Here is a 22,187-nt window from a genome sequence, read left to right as displayed (position 1 = left end):
GAGGAACAGAAGACATAGTTCTTGAATGTACTTGTTTCTAGACAAAAATGTTCAGAAGCACATAAACAACAAGAAATGAATTCGACTGAATTAGGACATGTGCTGTTATTGGAACCCCAAATAAACTATTATGATTTTTGTTATCATTGGTGGCAGTATTGCTGTATTAATATACTATACTAATGTATTATGTGTACATTATACACGTATATAACATTCTAATATTATAAAAGCCTTAGTCTGTCTGTCTGTCTGTAATGCTTTATTCGCACTTTGATTGGTTGTCTTGGCAGTCAATCAGAGTGCTCCAACAGAGACACATGGTAGAGTGTCGCCATGACAGCAGGGACTGAGAGGCTGGAGCAGCGGGGGCTGGCCTTGCCCCCCCCCCCAGTCCTGCTCCTTGCAGCCAGGGGCGGGAGCAGGCCCCCACACCAACAACAGCCAGCAGGGAGGAGGAGGCAGCAGGGAAGAGGGGAGGAAAGGAGAGGAGTGGGAAAGGGACTGACTGGTAGCAGCACATGGCTGCCTGCCACCACTGCTGCCACTGCCCGCTGCCCACCACCATGTGCAAGCTCCCCTCCTCCCCTCCCCGGTCCTGGTAGGCAGGGAGTGGGGGGGAGTGCACAGGCACACACCTGAAGCAGCGGGGGGGGAACCAGATCTGAAACAATGGTGGGGAGGGGAGGGAATGAGCCTGGGCCCAAAGTGGTGGGTGGGGAAGGGAAGGAGCGGGCCTGGTCCTGGGGTGGCAGGCAGGGAAGAAGGGGAAGCCGGACCCCAATCTGAGGCGGTGGGGGAAGCGGGAAGGCCTCTATTTCTGCCACCAACCCCCTCCCCCATCATACTTGATGAGCAATTTGCTAGTACATTAATATATATCAATGTATCTTACACCTATGCTGAACAAACTTCCTGGTCACTTACAGCCTGCTCTATCACTCATATTTAATGATGACGATCTCCTTTCATTCCCATCCAGATCTTAAAACATACAAATGTGCAAATGCAAGCCCAGCACCCATCCCAACTAGACAAGCTGGGTACATAGCAGTATATTGTGGCCATGGCAGTCCTTTGCCACCCAATGCCAGGAATAGGTACCAGCTTATGCAGTTCATCCAGAGAAAAGGGGAAAGGCAAGTGGCTATGGGTAATCTGGCTCAGTACCATTACTTCCTTCCTCTGCTCATACTTCATTCTTGCACTTGCACAAGTCTCCCTAACCAGCAGAGCTCTCGGACAGGTCAGGAGATACATACACCTGCATACACCTGTTATGCAGTAATCTCAGTCCTGCAGCAGTGGCAAGGTTCATCCACTCAAGTTAGTGAACGCTTTGCTACTAAGTCCAAGGAGAGCTAGACAGACCCCTCTGACCACAATGGCTATGGCACTGACTGACTGCAGACAAAACAAATCCAGCAGGACTAGTGTGATATGGTTATTATGAGACTGAAGAGAAAAAGAAATAAAAAGCCTGAGATGCTGGAGCAGTAAGAAGGAAAAGGTTTTCTCTGTTGCAGCTTCCCTTCTCTAAATCCATCCTATAGAAGAGTAACACTACAGTTCTTTCCATGCTAAAAATCATGAGGTCCTGCAGAATATATACAATGAAGCAACCGTCAAGGAAACAGGGCAGTCTAATAGGCCCCTGTCACTTCTGTTTACAGCAGTGATTCTCCACCAGGGTGCCTCAGCACCCTGAGGTGCCTTGAGATCTTTCCAAAGATGCTACAATGTGGCACAGTGTTAGCACTGTTAGGTATGCAAGCAAAATTCACAAGTTAAAACCAGAGATTCCACACAGGAATTCATAATGTCAAAAACATTATGATCTGTTGGGGTCTTTCTGAGTTCTTTGCAACAGAAGAATTGCTCTATTACTTTTCTGGAGTCGAAAAACAAGTGAAACCTAAATGGTGGCATTTTATAAGGAGTGCCTTGAGACTAGTAGATGGTGCCTTGAGTCTAGTGAGGAGTGTCTAGAGCCTAAGCAGGTTGAAAACCATTGGTCTACAGTTTTATAAAAAGAATGCTTCAGCATCATGATATTTAATAGGAAAAATAAATGTTCTCCAGGGACCCAAGCGCATCTCCTGGGTCCTGTAAAAGGTAGTTCAGAGTCCCTTCTAGATAACCTCCTGGGGTGGTATCCAAAGGAAGATGAAGCAGCCTCAAGGTTCATGAGCTATGGGCATGTCTACATGCCATCATACGATGATGTTGTTACAGCACCGTGCTTTAGCACTTCCTTTTGGAAGTACTAAAGCATGGCACAGTAGGGGCAGTTACTGCACCATGAGTGCGGTGCACAGTTAGATTTCACCACTGTGTCACCACAGCAGCACGCTATACCGGGGGAGCACGCCAGTACAGTGACGTAGCTGATGTTCATGCGTAGACTCAAGTGATCATCACATCACTGTAGTGTCCTGTATGGCACCATAGTACATCATTATGTTGCCATAAAATATACCCTATGAAAGAGGAACCCATCACTCAAACAAAAATATCTGACCATTGGCAGCAAGGGGCATATTATTACAATCAGAATGGACTGAGGTTTCTTGGTGTTTTCTCTAAATGGTCTCTAGTAAAATGACCACCCAAAAGACTCCATTAACTCATAACTGAGGCTTCTGAAGTATTTTTCATCATCACACCAAAACTAAAAAGTGCAACGAAATAAGCTAAAGCACTGTTTGCTCACAACATGTTATCAGACTTCAATAGTAACCTCAGAAACATCATCTGAAAAAAAATCTTACACTCACCAAATATAAGTTTAGACTCACCATCTTCTTGCTTTCAAACTCTTAAATTAATTAGCATTTTTACTTACAAATTTTCCAATAATTCCAGTGTGGTCAAATAATATTCTTGTGTGTGAGGGAAATACATTAGAGACAGAGAGAGAGACAGAGAGAGAAAGAGATCAGAGAGGTAAATGTAAATCATCCCAGTGCCTGACAGACACATTAGGGTGCATCTGTGATGTATTAGCAGAACTGATGTCTTACATGAAGAATTGCATATAAAATGTCACACGTCACAGCAAATAGGCCTTACTTGTTTTCATTGCTGGCATCATACCGAGGCATCGGGTCAAAATCGTTGCCATTGACATCAAAGCTGGCATGGGGATCCTGCAGCCAACAGAAGAGAGAGAACCAATTTCTTGTTAATTAGCCATTGACTCATATGGTCCATACATTCTTCAGCAGGTTTCTACAAGAAAGTAATTAGTAATTAGAGGAACATTCCTGTGGTTTTGTGATGACTGCCTGTTTTAGGAAAGGATTTAGATGTTCAATAATTATAGGGTTTGCATTTTTTTAAATTTTTGTTTTGGAAGAATTGGAAGATAGCAAATGTTCTAGGAAAAAACACTGTTCCAACAACTATTATGAAATGGGAAGAGCTGCTTGACACGTGTGTGTAAGTTTACTAAATGAAATACTGATATTCCTCCCCTGAGACATTATGAAATAAAGACTGTGTGTTCCAAACCAAGATTGCATTAAATTTATCAAGGGTCAACAAACTATCCCAAATAATGTATAATAAAAGAAAAAAAGTCCTATCTTATATTTTGGAAAAATAATATATATTTCCTCCAAGAAAATTTTCTTGCAGGTATTAAGATACATTTCAAACACACAGTGGGAAAATGCATCAAATTTGGAAAGGAGTATACTTTTCTAAATTTTCATCACATTTTCAGTGAGCATATTCATTTCTAAGGTATGTGCAATGAATGTTTTTGTGATGTTTCCTGAATTTACGAAGATTCTTCCTGCTGAAAATGGTTTACAGTGCAAACAGCTGTCGGTTTGTGTGGCTTCTGTTAATTGATGTGGTAGCATGTGGTGTGTTGACATAGCAAGTAGTTCTTTTTAATCTCGTCTTTGTTGAAAACCAGTTACCACATCCACCTCAAATGTTCCTCTTTGCAGCAACCGGACATATAGAAGGGATTTGTCATCAAACCAGCAATGTTCATTCAAAGCAGAATTCCATATGTACGACTGGTGACAGGATACATCCTTAAGCATGGGTAGTTTAAAATAAACAACTTCAGAACTGTGGACACCACAGTAAGTTTTTGATTGACTGTTAATAATGCCACCATTAACCCCATACCTTAAATGCTCTGTCAACATGAAATTCACCCAACATAAAGCTTGTATACCACTGAAGTCTTACAAAAGACCCATGGACTTTTTACAGGTTAATATGTGCACAGGCTTTGTGCTGGCCCGCTGCATATGGGCAAGCTTCACTCCCAACACTATTGGTCTGTTTTCTTCATGTCTATGCACATACAGTAGGCACTTCCTATTTCCTAAAAACATTTAATACTCAAGGTTGCACAATTCTAGGTAATGAATATGCCTGTATCATAGAATAGGCACCTCTAGCAATGCATAGTGCTGAGGTTCTATGTAGTTTGAAAGGACACTATCAAACTTTTTTGTAAGCCAAACCATAATGTAGCCATAAAGCGGCCTGCTGCATATTAAGAGATCTTTCACATTTATTTGAAACCAATCTTTTAAATACAGTTAAAAACACACAAATGGAAACCCTCCAAGGGCATGTGAAAATTACTGTAAACAATGGGCCTGCTTCTTCTCTCAGTTACTTCAGTGTAAATAGGGAAATAACATTACTGGAGTCACAGGAGTCTTGACCCCCAGGTCAGCCACACTTGCCTATTTACTCATAATGATACATGTCCTTTCCCCACTATGTCATTTCTAGCAAGAGAATACATAGTTTTATGTAAGTGGATAGATACAGTCAAAAAGACATACAAAAAACTAGAACTCTTGGTTCCAAAATGATACCTTTTAATAGACCAACTGGAAAATGGCAAGAAAATTTTCCTTTTCTGCAAGCTTTCAGGATCAAAGTCCCTTCGTTAGGCTCTGGGAAAATTGTAGATGGTACAAGATGGTAAAAAGTCCCCATAGGTAGGAAAGAAACTTCATTTTTGCACAGAGGGAGCTGAAGATGGAAGTCTGTCCCTCTGGGTCCATGAAAGTGTCTTTGTGAGCTGCGTTAAGTAGCTCTTTGATGTATTGATCAGGTAGATGTAATCAAGACCTTCAAGAAAGTCCATCAGCTAAATATTTTTGGCGTATAAAAGTTTACAGCTATATATTGGTAATCCCTCTATATGAGGATAATGCCTGCCAGGGGAAGGAGAGTGTTACTTGTGAGTTTTAAGGTGGATGAGAAGTCCATTCCATGCTCTGCAAGTTTTTTCACAGATATGACAAGTGGTGCCTTGGGGCGGGCACATTGGCCAGGATGTTGTGCGATTTAATTCCCCTTCTGCCATTTCTCAGCTTCCTAAGCAAGATGGTTCTCTTTGAAGTGGACGGTAGCTTGATGCACGGTGCAGTCTGTTGATACCTGTTACCAGCCAGCACTTCCCAATTATGGTTGAGGTGACCCTTTTTAAGCTACGCTTTTCAGGGTGTCCTTGTGATGCTTCCTCTGTCCTCTGTGGGTCCTCTTAACGTGACTAAATGGAGAGAAGAGGACTTGCTTTGGGAGATGAGTGTCAGCCATCCACACACAATGGCCAGCCCAGCAGAGTTGATGTTTCATGATCTTTGCCTCAATGCTGGTTATTTTAGCTACAGGGGATGCTGGCATTGGTGAAGTGGTCTTCCCATCTAATGGAAAGGATCTTCCTGAGGCAATGCTGATGGAAACATTCCAGGCACTTAAGATGGCTTTTATATGTCACCCACGTTTCACATCCATAGAGGTGCATGGGGATAACCACTACATTATAGACCAAGATTTTAATTTCCATCTGCAGATCTCAGTCATCAAAGACACGGCAAAGCAGCTTTCCAAATGATATTTTGGCACAGCGAATCCTGTTTGATTTCTATATCAAGACCGACTGACTGACTGACCGGGCAAGGTGACTGCCAAAGTATGGGAAATGCTCAATGTTTTCCACGGGTTCTCCACCAATGGTAATTTGTGGGGGGGAGGAGCCACTTGTGTTGGGGCAGGCTGAAGGAGCACCTAGGTCTTCCCAATGTCAAGGGAAAATCCCAGGCTGTGATAGGCACCTGAGAAAAGGTCAAGGGTGGACTACAGGACAGTCTCAGTTTGCGTGAGGATAACACTGTCGTCAGCATACTGAAGGTTGGTAATGCCAGTCTTGGTAACTTTCATTTTGAAGAAAGTTCAAGAAAGACCTTCAAGAAAGTGTCTCGGACGGCCAGAGCCGACTCGAGTTACATTAGAAATTGGTCGTACGTTAGGGCGGGCTGGTGAATGGAGAGGCAGACACAACTTATTGGTTGTAAAAAACTTTACTCATGCCGCTTGCAATCACGACGCAGGTAGTCCGGTCGTCGGAACAACCACACGAGTTGTTCCAGCTGGCGGGGCCCAAGCCAGTTAATCCGTCCGCAATTTGAAGCCGGCGGGGAAAGGGGTACATCGGGGTTGCGCTCAGTGACGGGAAGAAAGATCGATAGGTGATCAGTCTATCGATCGGCAGCCGCAAGTCAGATAACTTCAGAGGCACTCTGCAGCGTGCTCAAAGCTCTTCGACTTGGGCGGAAGTCGCACGGAATTTTAAACGGCCAGCGAGCCAATTACTAGCCACCACGTGTGAATAATTTAGCACTGGCCAATAGCGGGGCACAAATTTACATCCGAATAGTGGGAACTCTTTGCACCGTGCATTTCTGTGCTGCAAAGAAGAAATGCATCCTGCAAAGGAAACTGTAAATTGGTGGGAACTCTCTCCTGCACGCGGGCTCTCAATTGCAGCAGAACACTCTGCCGTGCAAAGGAGCTCTCATGTGGCCAGGAAATTCCATAGTGCCGAGGCACAAAAATCACTGGGTTGTGACAGAAAGTTCCATTAGCTATATATTTTTGGCCTATAAAGGTTTATAGCTGGATGCTCATGAAATCAGCTGATGTGCACTCTATTTAGTAACTCTAGAAGTAGTTGTGGTGAGATGATCTTAGGCCACAGTAGTTAGAGAAGAGAGAAAGAATAAAAAAACAGATTGTTGAATTCAATGCTTTATAAATTCAGCACAGACTCCCTATGGAAGACATATTAATAGTCTTGGCAGGATTCAAATTTTATCGGTAAACATTAATAAATGTTGATTTCACCTCATACAGACTGACAAAAAATATTTCCATCGTTAATAAATGAAATGTATAGAAAGCGGACAAAAATGATGGGTGATGGAGTATGTGATGGCACGAAAACCAGTCATACAGGACTGTGCTGACTGTAGTTTGGACTGTAAGTCCAAGAAACGCCAGGGGAGTGGGAACAAAGGAAGAAGTAGTACTACCAAATGAACAAAATCACATCATCATAGAAAATTAGGATTAGAAGTGACCTCAAGACATCTAGTCCAACCCCCTGTTCAAGTCAGGACCATCCCCAATTAGATCATCCCAACCAAAGCTTTGTCAAGTTGGGCGTTAAAAACCTCCAAGGATGGAGGGTCCACAACCTCTCTGGGTAAAATGTTCCAGTGTTTTACTACCCTCCTAGTGAGAAAATTCTTCCTAATATCTAACCTAATCTTCCCTTGCTGCAACTTGAGACCATTGCTTCTTGTTCTGTCATCTATCAACAATGAGAAGACTCTAGATCCATCCTCTTTCAAACCCTGTTTCAGATAGTTGAAGGCTGCTATTAAATCCCCTCTCCGTCTTCTCTTCTTTAGACTAAATAAGCCCAGTTCCCTCAGCCTCTCCTCCTAAGTCATGTGCCCCCTCACCATTTTTGTTGCCCCCTCACTGGACTCTCTCCAATTTGTCCACATCCCTTCTGTAGTGGGAGGCCCAAAACTGGACACAGTACTCCAGATATGACCTGACCAGTGCCAAATAGAGGGGAATAATCACTTCCCTTGACCTGCTGACAACACTCCTACCAATGCAACCCAGTATACCATTTGCCTTCTTTGCAACAAGGACACACTGTTGGCCCATATTCAGCTTATTCTCCACTGTAACCCCCAGGTCCTTTTCTGCAGAGCTACTGCCCAGCCAGTCAGCCTCCAGCCTGTACTGGTGCATGAGATTATTCCGTCCTAAGTGCAGGACTTTGCACTTGTCCATGTTGAACCACATGAGATTTCTTTTGGCCCAATCCTCCAATTTGTCTAGGTCATTTTGAGTCCTAGTCCTACCTTCCAGTGTATCTAGTACTCCCCACTAGCTTGGTATCATCTGCAAACTTGCTGAGGGTACACTCTATACCATCCTCTACGTTGTTGATAAAGAGAAAACTGGCCCCAGGACTGACTTCTAGGGCACTCCACTTGATACTGGCTGCCAACTAGACATCGAGACATTGATTACTACTCTCTGAGCCTGATGCTACAGCCAGTTTCTATCTACCTTACAGTCTATTTATCCAGCCTGTACTTCCTTACCTTGCCTGTGAGAATGTTGTGGGAGACCATACCAATGCCTTGCTATAATCAAGCTATATCACATCCACTGGTCTTCCTGCATCCACAGAGCCAATTGTCTCAACATAGAAGGCAATTGGGTTGTACAGGCATGACTGGCCCTTGGTGAATCCAAGCGAACTGTTCCTAATCACCCTTTTACTCTGAGTGCTTACAAATGGATACCTTGAGCATCTGTTCCATGATTTTTCCAAGGACTGAGGTGAGCCTGACCAGTCTGTAGTTCCCTGGATCCTCCTTTTTACCTTTCTTAAATATGGGCACGATGTTTGCCCTTTTCCAGTCATCTGTCACCTCTCCCAATCACCATGAGTTTTCAAAGATGATGGCCAGAAGCTCTTCAATCGCATCATCCAACTCCCTCAGTATCCTCAGGAACATCCTACCTGGCCCCATGGACTTGTATATGTCCAGCTTTTCTAAATAGTGCCTAACCTGTTCTTTGGCTACTGTTGGCTGCTTACCTCCTCAAGAGGCTGTGGTGCCAGATGTAATAGTCTGGGAGCTGACCTTGCCTGTGAAGACTGAGGTGAAAAATGTATTGGGCATGCCTGCATTTATACCCAACTGCACAGTAACCACTGGTACTGCATAGTTCAGGCACTGCATGGGTCATTTCTGACCCTAATGTGCATTAGCAAAGAGCTACTGTGCAGTAGATTTTTACTACTGCATAGTAGCAGTGGCATCACAGTTTGTGCCCACCAACACTACGTCGCCATAGCAACAAGCTACATCACCATATCTCTTCACCGCAGTGATGTAGTGTCTCATTCAGAAATGCCAATTGAGTACTTCAGCCTCTTCCACATCTGTCACTAGGTTGCCTCCCCCATTCAGTAAGGGATCCAAACTTCCCCTGACCTTCCTCTTGGTATTGACATACTTATAGAAACCCTTCTTGTTACCCTTCATGTCCCTTGTTAGCTGCAACTCCAACTGCACTTTGGTCTTCCTGACTTCATCTCTGCATACCCGAGAAATACTCTAATACTGATCCCTAGTTGTTTGTCCAAGTTTCCCTAAACCCAGCTAAGCTGGTCTTCTGGCATATTTGCTAATCTTTCTGCACACTGGGATGGTTTGTTCCTGCTCTCTCAGTACAACTTCCTTAAAGTACAGCCAGCTCTCCTGGAGTCCTCTCCCCCTCAGTCTGGCTTCCCAAGAGATCCTGCCCATGAGTTGAATTTTGCTTTTCTGAAGTCCAGGGCTCTTACTGTGCTGCTCTCCATCCTTCCTTTCCTCAGGATCCTGAACTTAATCATCTTATGGTTGCTGCTGCCCAAGTTGCCATCTACTACATTCCTCACTAATTCTTCCCTGTTTGTGAACAGCAGGTCAAGAAGAGCACTACCCCTAGTTGGCTGCTCCAGCACTTGCACTAGGAAGTTGTCCCCAACACTTTCCAAAAAACTTTCTGGATTGCCTGTGCACTGCTGTATTGCCCTCCCAGCAGATGTCAGGGTGATTGAAGTCTCCCATGAGAACCAGGGCCTGTGATTGGGAAGCTTCTGATAGCTGCTTGAAGAAAACCTCATCCACCACTTCCTCTTGGTCTGGTGGTCTATAGCATCACTATGACATCACCCTTGTTCCTCTCTCCTCTAACCCTAACCCAGAGACTTTCAACAGGCTATCTCCAGTTTCATACTGCAGCCCTGAGCAATCATATGGCTCTTTTACGTAAAGTACAACTCTTCTTCCTGTCCATTCTGAACTGTTTATACCTATCCATGACAATGCTCCAGTCATGCAAGCTATCCCACCAAGTCTCTGTTATTCCAATGTAAATGTAAGTTTTTGTAATTTCCATCCTTTTGTCATTACTGTTGGGAGATAATACTCACTGCTCTTCTTCCCTCTCTTTTTTCTGCCAACAGCCAGAAATCTAAATTCAGGATAATAAAACAGCAATATGAACCATTAGAAAGACTCACATAATTCTGTATCAAGTCCGGGTGATTTCTTTCAATGCCGTCATCCAGGATGGTGACTACAACATTCTTCCCAGTGTAGCCTCTCTTCCAAGCACCTACTATATTCATGTCTGATTGACAGTTATGGGTGTTATCATTGCAGTGCTATAGGGTGAAGAAGAGATAAATTCATTGGATGTTGGAGTTTACTAAACAGTGCCAAGATGGGATATTAGCTTATTCATTAACATAAGCAATTAAATTATAAGGAGATGAGCATAGTGATTTGAATAGCAGATACAGAAGACCAATGTCTTCATTAAGTAATACTACGATAATCACAAATATGCTAAATAAAATGGACATCGCTGTAATTGTTTATTTCAAGATGAGACTGCATTCCAAGCAATAGAAAAGGGCAATTCTTAGCCACAATACAACACTGGAAGCAGCTTTTTTTGTGACCATTAAGCCATTCATTTGAAACATGCACTTGAATTATTTGAATTTTTCAGCAAAACAAACCATATGTGGATAAAAGTAGACAAATTTCCATAGAGAAACAGTCATGGAAACAAACCCTGCTTTTTGGAGCTTATGTACTGTATAATTTCTTGACAGAATGTCTGGAAACTAATCCAGATTCATTTCTATCTACAAAAGCGGCTTTTGGCAGGTTTTGTGCAATATCAGCAGGAGATGAGCAGCAGTTAAGAACCTGCAACCAAAACAACCCTCTGAAAAACTTGCAGTTTAAGATATCTGATGAATTGAAGATGGCTACATTGTCAACAGTCTGGGGTACAGCTTACAGGGGTACACAGAAATAGAATGACTCTCCTTTTACATGAGTACACCCCAGTTTACTTGAAGGAATTTGGCTTGCTATGGAAATGAGATGTCAGATTTGGGTATTCACTCCATTAGCAACTCTGACCCACACACAGAATGATTCCCTAAAAAGCCTGTTCCAGTCAGACCCTCAGCATCATTGCTTTTCTCCAGCTTTTCCAGGCACAGTGAAAAAACAAAAAAAAAAGGGTAAAAAAGAAAAAAGAAGGAAATGCTTGGAACGAGTATCATAGCAACAGTAGCCAAATGAGAGCTCTCAGCCTTCACTCTCTCCTCTCCATAGCCTTGCACCCGCACCTCAGTGCAGCATTTTAGCACTTTTGGAAACTGTAAACAGCGCAAGTGAATTAGAAGGTTTGGATCTGCCCTCACAGTGTAACTCCACTGAATGTAACTGTTAGTATTAAATTTGGTGTAATTTAATATAAGATGACTATCAAGCTCTCCTTTCCTACTGCCTTCTTCCATTCACTCCCACACACCTTGATACAATACACAAACCAAAGGATTTAACAGTGTTTATTAGCTGTTACTAAAGCAAGGCTGTGCTATTAAACATTGTATATACAAAGCATCTGCACATCCTTAGGAACATATTCCAAAGAATGTCATTCTATGTCTTGCCTTAAAAAAACACACAGACTGCTTGTTTTATAAGATTACCTATGCTCTAAACTTTCCCTGTTCACACATTATGCCATGTTTGTACAAAAGTCTTTGTGATATACAAACTACAAGGTTATAACATTGCTTAGTTCTTGTACATCCTCTGGATATTCAAGAGTATTACTGACCTCAACCAACTACAGGGGGACAGGGGATACACCTATCCCACCAGTGAAAAAAAAGGAAACTAAACTTTATGTTACTATGCAAAATATTTGGCATGACAAGCCTCTTTTATAAATGCACCACACTTTGTACAACATAATTATACATTTAAAATATGCAAGATAAGCTAGACATGCTGATAGAATTCCACCTTACAAACTAATTAATTCAGACATTTCCTGCACAGGTACCATGACCAGAGACTCAGAGAGTCATAATAAAACAGCATCATTTCAACTTAGAGGCTATCAACAGAAGTTGCATACATGTACACCAGTATAAGTGAACGGAAACTAATTCCAACCTGTAACATACGTAAGTTCAATAACATAAAAACATAAGTTCAGTACACAGAAACTAATTTCAAAATGGCTGAACCTTGTTTAAGATAAACCTGGCTGAATGTAGTATGGGAGTCAACTGATTCAGTCTACTGAACTTGTGTCCCAGATCCCCTCCCGACTGAAGTTACCTCACAGTTCCCCAGCATCCCAGGGTGCTTTGCAACTGTGGTCTGTGCTGTCTGCTCTAGTCACAGAGCTGAGGCAATAAAGACTGCTCCCTAGCCTGCATCCTGCTTGTGCCTGTTGCCCGGTGGGATGTGTGGGCAGGGGAATGGATCCTGGGCTTCTCCTGCCCCGAGCCCAGCAAGCCCCCAAGCTGCAAAAGCCTCAGCCCCACCTCCTCATCAGCAGCCAATCTCTCTGAGAGGTGGAGGAGGCAATGCACCTCCCAGCCTGACACCAGCCCCGTCCCCCCACCGCAGGGGTCTATATGGCATGGGCAGGGAAGCCCCCACATACAGCCCACTGAGCTGGTTCTCTTCCTCCCTGCAGCTGACACCAAGCATAGGGGCATGTGTCCAGCAGTCAATCAGGCATGGGCTGCTGATCAGCTGCGATCAACAGCTTTCTGCAGTGTCTGGTATGACAGGAAGTGCATGAATGCCCCTGGCTTCTGGCTTGGGTCAGTGCAAGCTCCTGGCTCCTTTGGCTACCAGAACACTGTATGACAATTCAGTTCATTACTGGTCATGAATGACTGGTGCCTCCCAAGACTGGCAGGAGGGCACAATTTGTGGGCGGCAGCATGGGCGGTGGGGTGGTGAGCGGCGACTGCCTGCAGAAGCCAGCAGCAGCATCGGTGGCAGAGGGGGGCAGGTTGCAATTGGCAATCGGCAACCACCCGCAGAAGCCAGCAGCATCATCAGCAAGTGGTGATCGGCGACCACCTGCAGAAGCCAGTGTTGGTATGAGCAACTGACCGTAAAAGCCGGTGTCAGTGCTACCGGCAGGGGGGTGGAGGGTGGCAAGTGGCAACTCCCCGCAGAAGCGGTGGCGGTGGCGGCAGCAGCCAATCTCAGGGGGGGCATGTGCCTCCCCCTACATGTCGCGTATGTTACCTGCCCTATCTACGTAGCTTTGAAAAACCTGTGAAGATAGAGTTGATTCTACCTTAGGCTTTTTGAGCCTTTGTACTTAGCCACATGGTTTTTTGACCACTGGCTGAAGGATACCATAGAAAGGAGTACCCCATCACACAGTATAATTTGATGACAGTTTTTAAAAGACAGTTAAAGGACAATATTTTTCTTTGCACTGTTTAATTGGGAAAAATTTAATGACACTGCAGTTAGCATTTAACAAGAACCATCTTCAAGGCTGAGACACGTCTGTATTGGAAAGATGTTTTAGGAAGCAAAAGGAGAGGTGTAGAGACAGAGAGAGAGAGAGAGAAATTTTCTCATTCTTGGAGTTAATATCTGAAAAAGGTACGAAGCCAAAATAATTATTCAGGGGTCTTCTGTATCCTTTCAGTGTCAGATGTGTGCCTACAATTTCTTAGCTATTTTACTAAACCCTCTCAAATGTAGCTGATTGTCATTACCATTATCTTAATGTCTTCTGTCTGGTGTTCTAATTTCAGAGGCCTGAGACTGGTTATATTCAATTACGAATTAATACCTCAAAGGAAATGCTAGGCTAAGGCATCAGTAATCATTTTAAGGAACAATATCTTATGAAACTCCAAAGCCAGAAATAAATTCAGAGGTAAATTATATAAGGCATTCTATTTTGTATTTCCACCTATAAATATACAATATTGTGATTTCATTCTGTTTTACCCCATCTTGGATTCAAACAATTTTAACAGCCCGTGGCTGTGTCTACATGAGACGCTGACTGTGCAGTTACTGTGCAGTCATATATTATGTCCATACACAAGTACTAAATGACAGCGCAGTAACCAGCATTACTGCACAGTAGTGTCCCCAAATGGCCTTTTGGTGAAGCTGACTGTGCAGTAGCTTGTTACCATTGCGCAATAGCGTCACATCATGCTTCATGCAACATGACAGTACTGTGCAGCAGTAACGAATTACTGCACAGTAGTAATGAGCTCTTGTGCAGTCAGCATCTCATGCATATGCAACCAGGGTTTCACAAATGGATAAAATTATGCCCTCTAAGAGCTTTCCCACTGCACAAAACACCGCTTTCTTGTGCTTTTTGACTAATAGTTAAAAGATTATTTCAAAATCCAAGTGAGAAAAGTAAGATAATCAGAAGGATGAGATTTTTAGGTCCAAATCTCTAAGGTGGCAGGTATAAAACTAATTTGGTAGAACAGTTTCAAAGCAGTAAAACTCCCAAGTGCCAGCCCCCAGATAGACATAAGGGGAAACAAAGATACAACTTTGTTGAAAAGAAAAAAGAGATACTTTTTAGAATTTCATTACAATGATAGTGAAAAGGGTCTTGGTAAATTGTGATTACTGAGTGATATTCTTTATTAAAATGATGTTTCTTTTTAATAGTATTTTTATATTTTTAGGAGTAATTAATATTGTGAAACTTTAATCAAAGCTGGTGGAAGATGAAAGTGAACTCTTAGAAGTAGGAGGATATTTGCTAGGAATAAACATTTTAGTTTTCTTAAGTACAATATGATATTTACTAAATATTTTCCAGGAACTGTTATCTGAAATGAACTGCTTTCTTCTTAGTTTCACATCTGAATAAGTTTGGAATGCTGTTCCACTCAGCATTTTGAAGGCCTTCAGGAGCTGGAGATAATATAGGAACTGTTTCATCTCATGCATGAATGCTTTGGATTAACTAGTATCTGAGTTCTGAAACCACACAATCTATTGGCTCACTACCTTTTCTGCCAAGGTCTTTTCCCAATGAAACATTCGAAATATGTACTACCTTAAGTATTTTAGCACCAAAATGATCCCTATGTAAAGCTAAAGAGTTCAGTTCATTTACATCAGGGATAAATTTTGTTTTTAATCATTACTGATGGTTATCAAACAATACCAATTTAGAGACCAGTAAGAGGAAATACATATTAAATGTGCACTAGGTTATGCTTATTTAAACAGTAAACCAGAACAAAAACTCAATACAAAGGGATTCTTACAGTTTTAGAAGTATCTGTTGATTGGGACAAGAATATTTCACAAGACAAAGGAGCTTTCTTTTCACCTAATTTCTAAACTATTCAAAAATAGAACAATTCAAAACATGTTTAGTTCACAAAGACTCACTATTACATCACTTCAGCACCATTGGCAACGTTTGAATCAAGACTGAATAAATCTCTAAAAACTATATAGTAGTCCAAGCAGAAATTAATTCAGGGAATTCCTATGTTTTGTTTTATATAGAAGGTCAGTCTAAACAGTTACAAGAGCAACCCCCAACACACCTACAGGCTTGGCAGCACCAAACTGACTAGCACCACGAATGTAAGGGACCTGGGGGTAATAATAAACCATAGTATGAATATGAGCCAGCAGTGCAATGCTGTAGGCAGTAGGGCAAATACTACTCTAGCATGCATCAATTGATGCATCTCCAGCAAAACCAAGGAGGTGATTCTTCCACTCTACTCATCACTGGTGAGACTGCAGCTGGAGTACTGCATCTAGTTCTGGGCACCACACTTTAACAAGGGACGTGGACAAGCTTGAGAGAGTCCAAAGAAGAGCCACCCATATGATCAGAGTTTTAAAAGGCAAGCCATAGGAAGAAAGGCTGAGGGATCTGGAACTCTTCAGCCTGAGGAAAGAAGGCTGAGAGGGGACCTGGTAGCAGCTTACTGTGACACTAGAGGAGACATCAAGGGTTCGGTGAACAAGTGTTCACCAGGGCACCTGAGGGGAAAACCAGGAGTAATGGCCACAAACTCCTGGAAGATTGATTCAGGCTCAACGTTAGGAAAAACTTCTTCACAATCAGGGTGTCCAGACTGGAATACGCTCCCTCCAGAGGTGGTGCAATGGCTTACCCTGGAAATCTTCAAGAGGAGACTGGACAGTCACCTTGCTGGGGTGACCTGACCCCCAGTTATCTTTCCTGCTTGGTGAAGGGTTGCTGGACCGGATGATCTTGCGAGGTCCCTTCCGGCCTTACAATCTATGAATCCTATGAATATACACTGAGATTTGTGAGGTGTTAAGATGTGCATTGTTATCTCTGTCATACCACTAAATGTGTTTAAATATTAAATAGTTGTGGTTTAATGTAAGAACCCTAAGAACAGAAAAATCAGTATGAAGGCAACTATCTAGTATAAACATTCAGTAAATTCCTTTCCTTAAAAACAGGAAAAAGTCCGTCACAGAATGTGTGTCCTGTCCTATGTGTAAAGCTATACAAGGGATGAATGTAGCAAAAGTTCTTGCCAATGCTCTCCTCAGGCAAGATGGTTTAGAGTTAGAAATAAGGTGAGAGACATAACAATATAACTTCCAAATCCTGTGGATCTCAGTAATGAGAAAATCAGACCAAAGTCACATGGGCCCAGAGACCTTTTGGTTTTCTATCAGCATCTTCCCTTGGTGGTGATGGTAGTCTCTCAGGATACTTCAACTGATATATAAACATCCTACTCCCCTCAGCAGAAAGAGAATGGAGTAGATCAGAAGCCAACACATTTTTTACCTGCTTTAACTATTGTCTAAAAAAATAACAGAAATCTTGTTATTCAGATAGAAGGACCAGGTGTATATAGTGGTTGCTCCTTGCCCTAAGCTGTGCTACTACAACTAATGAGTTGTGGTATTCAGGAAAGATGAGTTATTCCACCTTGTTCTTTCCATTCCGCCATTTGTGTGACCTTTATCTCATTCATTACAAGCATTTTACCTTCTCAAGTTTCAAAAAAAAAAGTGGAAGAGTTGACTTTATTGAGTCTCATGATATATAGAGTGTCAGTTCACAGAATTATATGATTAAGAGAGACTCTCAGCTTTCTAATTTTTAAAAGCTTAATGCAAAATATATTGTGAAAGAAAAAAATAAAACCTTGACATTTCAAATTCAAACTAAAGATTATATTTTGACTCTGACCGTTGATTTTTCAATGTTTGAGTTGGTAATAATATTCTCCTTAATTCATGACAACCTGTTTCATTACTTGTAGAGGTCTCAAACACAGCTACAATTAGTGCCTGTTAGTGTGTCTGAGACATATGCATGCAATGTTTCAGCAATGGGATGAATTAAAGAAAGCATCCTTTACAAAGTTGAATTTCTTTCTCTTCTATTTCTGGAGCTCCTGATACTCAGCCTAAAATAAATCTAATTCCCCTCATTTGTAACTATAAGATGAACTCCAAATATGGCTTTGGGCCATTGGGATTGCCTATGATTTATAAAAAAGGTCCTAAATTTTTTTTTAAAAATCTGTTGCCAATTTTAGCAAGGTGTTCGACTCTGTTGGACACTATGCTCTCTGGTGCCTTCTTGCAAAGTTCAGCTGCCCAGACAAACTAATTAACCTCATATACTGCTTCCAGGACAACATGCAGGCCCGTGAATCACTGGATGCTGACTCATCTGATGCGTTTCCTATAGGCCATGGGGTTAAACAGGGATGTGTGCTTGCCCCCTACATTATTTACTCTGTTCTGGCTGGAGTGCTACTGCTACACATGTGCTACTGCTACTGGTATCACCCTAACAACATGATTTGATGGCAGACTTCTAAACCTTCAATGATTCAAGGCCAAAAGCAAATCCCAACAAAGTGAAGTAAAGGACCTACTGCCAACAACTCAGCATTTGTCACCCTTTCTGAGAATGACCTATAACATTTACTGAATTCCTTTGCCCATGCTGCATCCCTTTTTGGCCTCCGTAGGTATGTCTACACGTGTCCCTCACAGCGCAGTTGTTACTGCACAGTCATTTAGTACTTGCTAGCAGAGTAATCACCATTACTGCACAGTCCTGGTGGCACACAGATCATTTCCAACCCTACTGCACAGTAGCAATGAGCTGGTGTCTTCTTGTGCCCACCAACGCTGCTTTAACATTGTTTGTGCCCATCAACGCTATGTTGCCGTAGCGACAAGCTACATTAGATGCACCCTGTGTTATCGTGTAGACACATCCTGTCTCAAAGTAAAGAAAACTGAAATCCTGTACCAACCACTGCCTGGCAGAAACCTATCACCTCCATCACCACCAGAAATAAAATTGAATGGCAGCCAATTAAACAAGGTCAAGTCCTTTTGCTACTTATGTAGCACAATTACTGATGACGCCAGCATTGACAAAACTTTCAGCACACTTAAAGTCAGCTGCCCCAGCTTTCAGTTGCCTACAAAAAAGACTATGGATAAGACAGGTCAAAGTGTCTATAAAATGCCAAGTTTACAGAGGTTTTGTGCTCCTTTGTCTTCTATACTCATTAGAGACCTGCCCCTTTAATGTCACCATATCAAAAAAATTAATTGTTTGCAATAACACCACCTACACAGCATAATAGGTGTTAAATGGTCTGACAAAATCAGCAACGTTGAAGTACTATGGCTGGCATCCATGCCAAGCATCGAAGTCATGCTAGCATGGAGGCAAATGACCTGGGTGAGCTACATCATATGTATGGACAACAATCGACTGTCTAGGAGAGTTTTGTACAGTCAATTTGAAAAAGCAGTAGGAAAGTTGGCAGTCCCAAACTCTGCTACAAAGACTGCATTAAGCAGCACGCAGTCTGCTGGGCTGGACTTAATATTGTGGGAGGATACAGCCCATGATAGGAGAGTTTGGCACTAGACTATGAAGGAAGCAAAATGAACAGAACATTGTGCCACCTTGGCTTATAGTAGGAGGAAACTTAGACACCAACTTGCCCTGGCACATCTCTTGAACCCTACATATGGAAACTGATTTCAAGTATCAGTGGCAGTCATACTTGATTACAAGAGACATTAATTAATTAATTCATTAATTCATTAAAATAGGCCCTAAAGATTTTTTTTAAAATACCATTGTTTTTTACATTGTAAATTCAAATCGTGTTTGCCTTTTGTAATTTTATGATGTCCAGAAAACTAATAAAATGGTTCACATCACAATATTTGATAATGTGAAAAATTGAGCAATTCAGGCCATGTCTACACGTGCCAATTAACATGCAGCAATAATCTCCAGAGCTTATAGTTGCTGGGTGCATGTCTGCACATACACCCAGACCACAGCACATTCAGCCAGGTTGGAGCAACCCCAGCTGGCAGGGGACTCAATCAGCCAGCCAGCCCAGGGCTGCTCCGACTGGGCTCAACATACTGCAGAGGGGCTGGCTGGGGCACAAGGGTGCTTCAGCACAGAGCTAGCCAGCAGGCAGCCCTAGTACTGAAGTCCCCTCATGCCCCAGCCAGCCAAGTCAGCATCTACACATGCGCTGCTGTGAACAAGAATATGCCACAGCAGGGTAGTACTTATATTTACAAGTACCACTCTGCTGCAGAATTTATTAGTTTCATGCACTTGAATAGGAGCACACGTGTAGATGCTGAGGTGTATACTACACAGTTAATTAGGCAACTGTGCAGTAAATGTCTCATGTACATGTGCCCTCAGCTAAGTAAATTTTACTCCGGTTATTTAAATATCTTTTTTTAAACACCCATTCTGTTACCATGACTAATTTAAACTTTAGATGAAAAATGACTTTGTTTAAAATTCAGTGTGCCCCCACCCCCTGTTTAAGTCAAAGTATAATCATTGAAAATTATACTGGGATATTGAAGGCAGTGTGGAGAGAAAACTGCTTCACAGAGTGATGGGGACCTGTCTCCCTGGAAGATGCTGGACTTGCCAGAATAATAAGGCAAATTATGGGGAAATGGGACTAAATGATAAACTAAATACTGATCATTCTTTTTTAATAGAACTACTGCATTCTGGTTTATTGATTCCTCCCTCTACTATGATGTCATCCTGACTCAGTAGTCAAGGGTTTGATGACACCTGGTGCTAGAAGTGGGATGTCCCTGAGGCAACATAAGGTTTGAGACAGAGATGAGAAATTAGAGAAGGCTGGGTTAAGAAGATTAAGGGGAGGATGGAAAATGCTGACAGTGATTCCAGGCACCAGTGATAACCCCACAAGGAAGAAACCCCAATGAGATGTAAGGATATTTGACTGGCTGACAGGTCTTGACTATACTGATAAAGAAATATGAAACACGAGTTCAAGAGTGGTCACCATAGACCAGCACAGATGTGGTAAGGTTGCCCAAGATACATTTGGAGATGCATCAGGCAATGCCACTACTAGGGACTGTTTTAGTTCCTCTTCTAACTTTGCTAATAAACAGCAAAACTATGACTTGGGTAATGAGAATCACAGTAAGAAAAGGAAAGCTGTCATTTATTTGTTATTATTGTGTAATTACATAGGACACACAACCTATATTATGTATGTACCAATGGAGGAAATCTATTTGCAAAAGGATAGCAACAAAATGTGCTCCTTTACACCAAACAGCAAGATAGTAAAAGTGGTATTGGATATAGGAAGTTCCACTTATCTAAATAGTACATACTCAAAGGATTACTACAGTGGTGCCCAACCTTTCAGCCTGTGGGCTTCATAAGTGGTGCTAGGGCCATCTGTGAGCTGGATCTAGTGCATGGGCCCAATCCAGCATGTTGCTGGCCCACCTCAGGCCCAATGCAGCAGTGTGGAAATGGCATGGCCAGGGCCTGAAGCAGCCACATTGTGCAGGGATCCAATATAGCCAAGGGGGACCAGCTGGTGCCCAATCACACATAGCTGTATCAAGGCCTGGTCAGCTGCTCCTGTACGGCTGCATTGAGCCCCAATTGCTCTGTGCAGGGCTGGTGCAGCCAGGGCTGATTCAGCTTTGTGAGGCTTGAAAATTTGGTGGCTGGGTGAGGGTGTTGGTGTTAATTGCCATAGTCCCGTTCCCCCACCCCCCCCACCAAATTTCCAGATCCATGGGGAGAACCAAGTGCCAGATTATGTAACTCAGCAGACTGGATCTTGAGGTTGAACACTCTGCATTATTGGGACAGACTTAACTCAAGAGATAACTAAGAAAACAGACAGTATACCTACAGACTAGAAAGCTATACTTCACTATAGAGATGCTACTTGGTATAGGAACTCATCACAATTTTATGCAAGATGACAGATGGAACAATTATCCCATATGATTTGGTTTTAACCCAAGTTGGCTGACTTTCTATGTAAGGAACAAATATTTTGTGGGAAGACTATATCAAGCAGGAAGGAGGAATTCCTTCTCTGAACTAATTCAGGATTTTTGGGTATCTTGAGAAGCAGTGGAAAAATAAAATGCAGATGAATAATCACAGGGAAAAATATATATATTTTTCAGGGTAAGGAAAGTTGAGGTTGACTATTTGTGAATTTTATCACTAAACTTGAAGCAACATCAAACTGAAGATCCTCCCTTCAGCCAAAGCAATTAAAACTGATGGAGTACTTGTTGACAGACAGATACAAGATGCAACCACACAAGGATGTATATGCTAAAAGATTTACTTTATGCTCTGAGATCTTAAGGGAGGCAGTTGATGATTCCAAAAATCTGTAAGGAAATGGTTCCAAAACTAGCATGTACCTTTCCTTGGGCTGAACACTTCAACCTACTGGATACTAAAAATCATGGACTAAATATAGGCATTGGATTTATGACACATTATAACCTGCCTGACATCTGACTCCCCAGGTATCTCTCCACTTTCATCCCCCTTCTCTCCCCCCCCCCCCCCCCCTCCCCCCCCCCCACCCTCCCACCACCACC

At 42.4% G+C, this 22,187-nt stretch overlaps 1 protein-coding gene across 1 annotated transcript in view; it reads right to left on the bottom strand.

Moving 5' to 3' along the window:
• The window catches only part of PCSK5 (proprotein convertase subtilisin/kexin type 5), a 380,395-nt gene that overhangs the window by 258,051 nt on the left and 100,157 nt on the right, over positions 1 to 22,187 (bottom strand). The window contains exons 6-7 of the mRNA XM_006029202.2: positions 10,430 to 10,573; positions 3,073 to 3,149 (exon numbers count right to left, since the gene is read on the bottom strand). Of these exons, the coding sequence (XP_006029264.1) occupies positions 3,073 to 3,149; positions 10,430 to 10,573 (221 nt within the window). The remainder of the gene's footprint in view (positions 1 to 3,072; positions 3,150 to 10,429; positions 10,574 to 22,187) is intronic.

This window comes from Alligator sinensis, unplaced genomic scaffold (genome assembly GCF_000455745.1).
Source record: "Alligator sinensis unplaced genomic scaffold, ASM45574v1 scaffold204_1, whole genome shotgun sequence".
NCBI lineage: Eukaryota > Metazoa > Chordata > Crocodylia > Alligatoridae > Alligator > Alligator sinensis.
The sequence above is the reverse complement of the archived record's forward strand: the minus strand, read 5'-3'. Positions and strand labels throughout refer to the sequence as shown.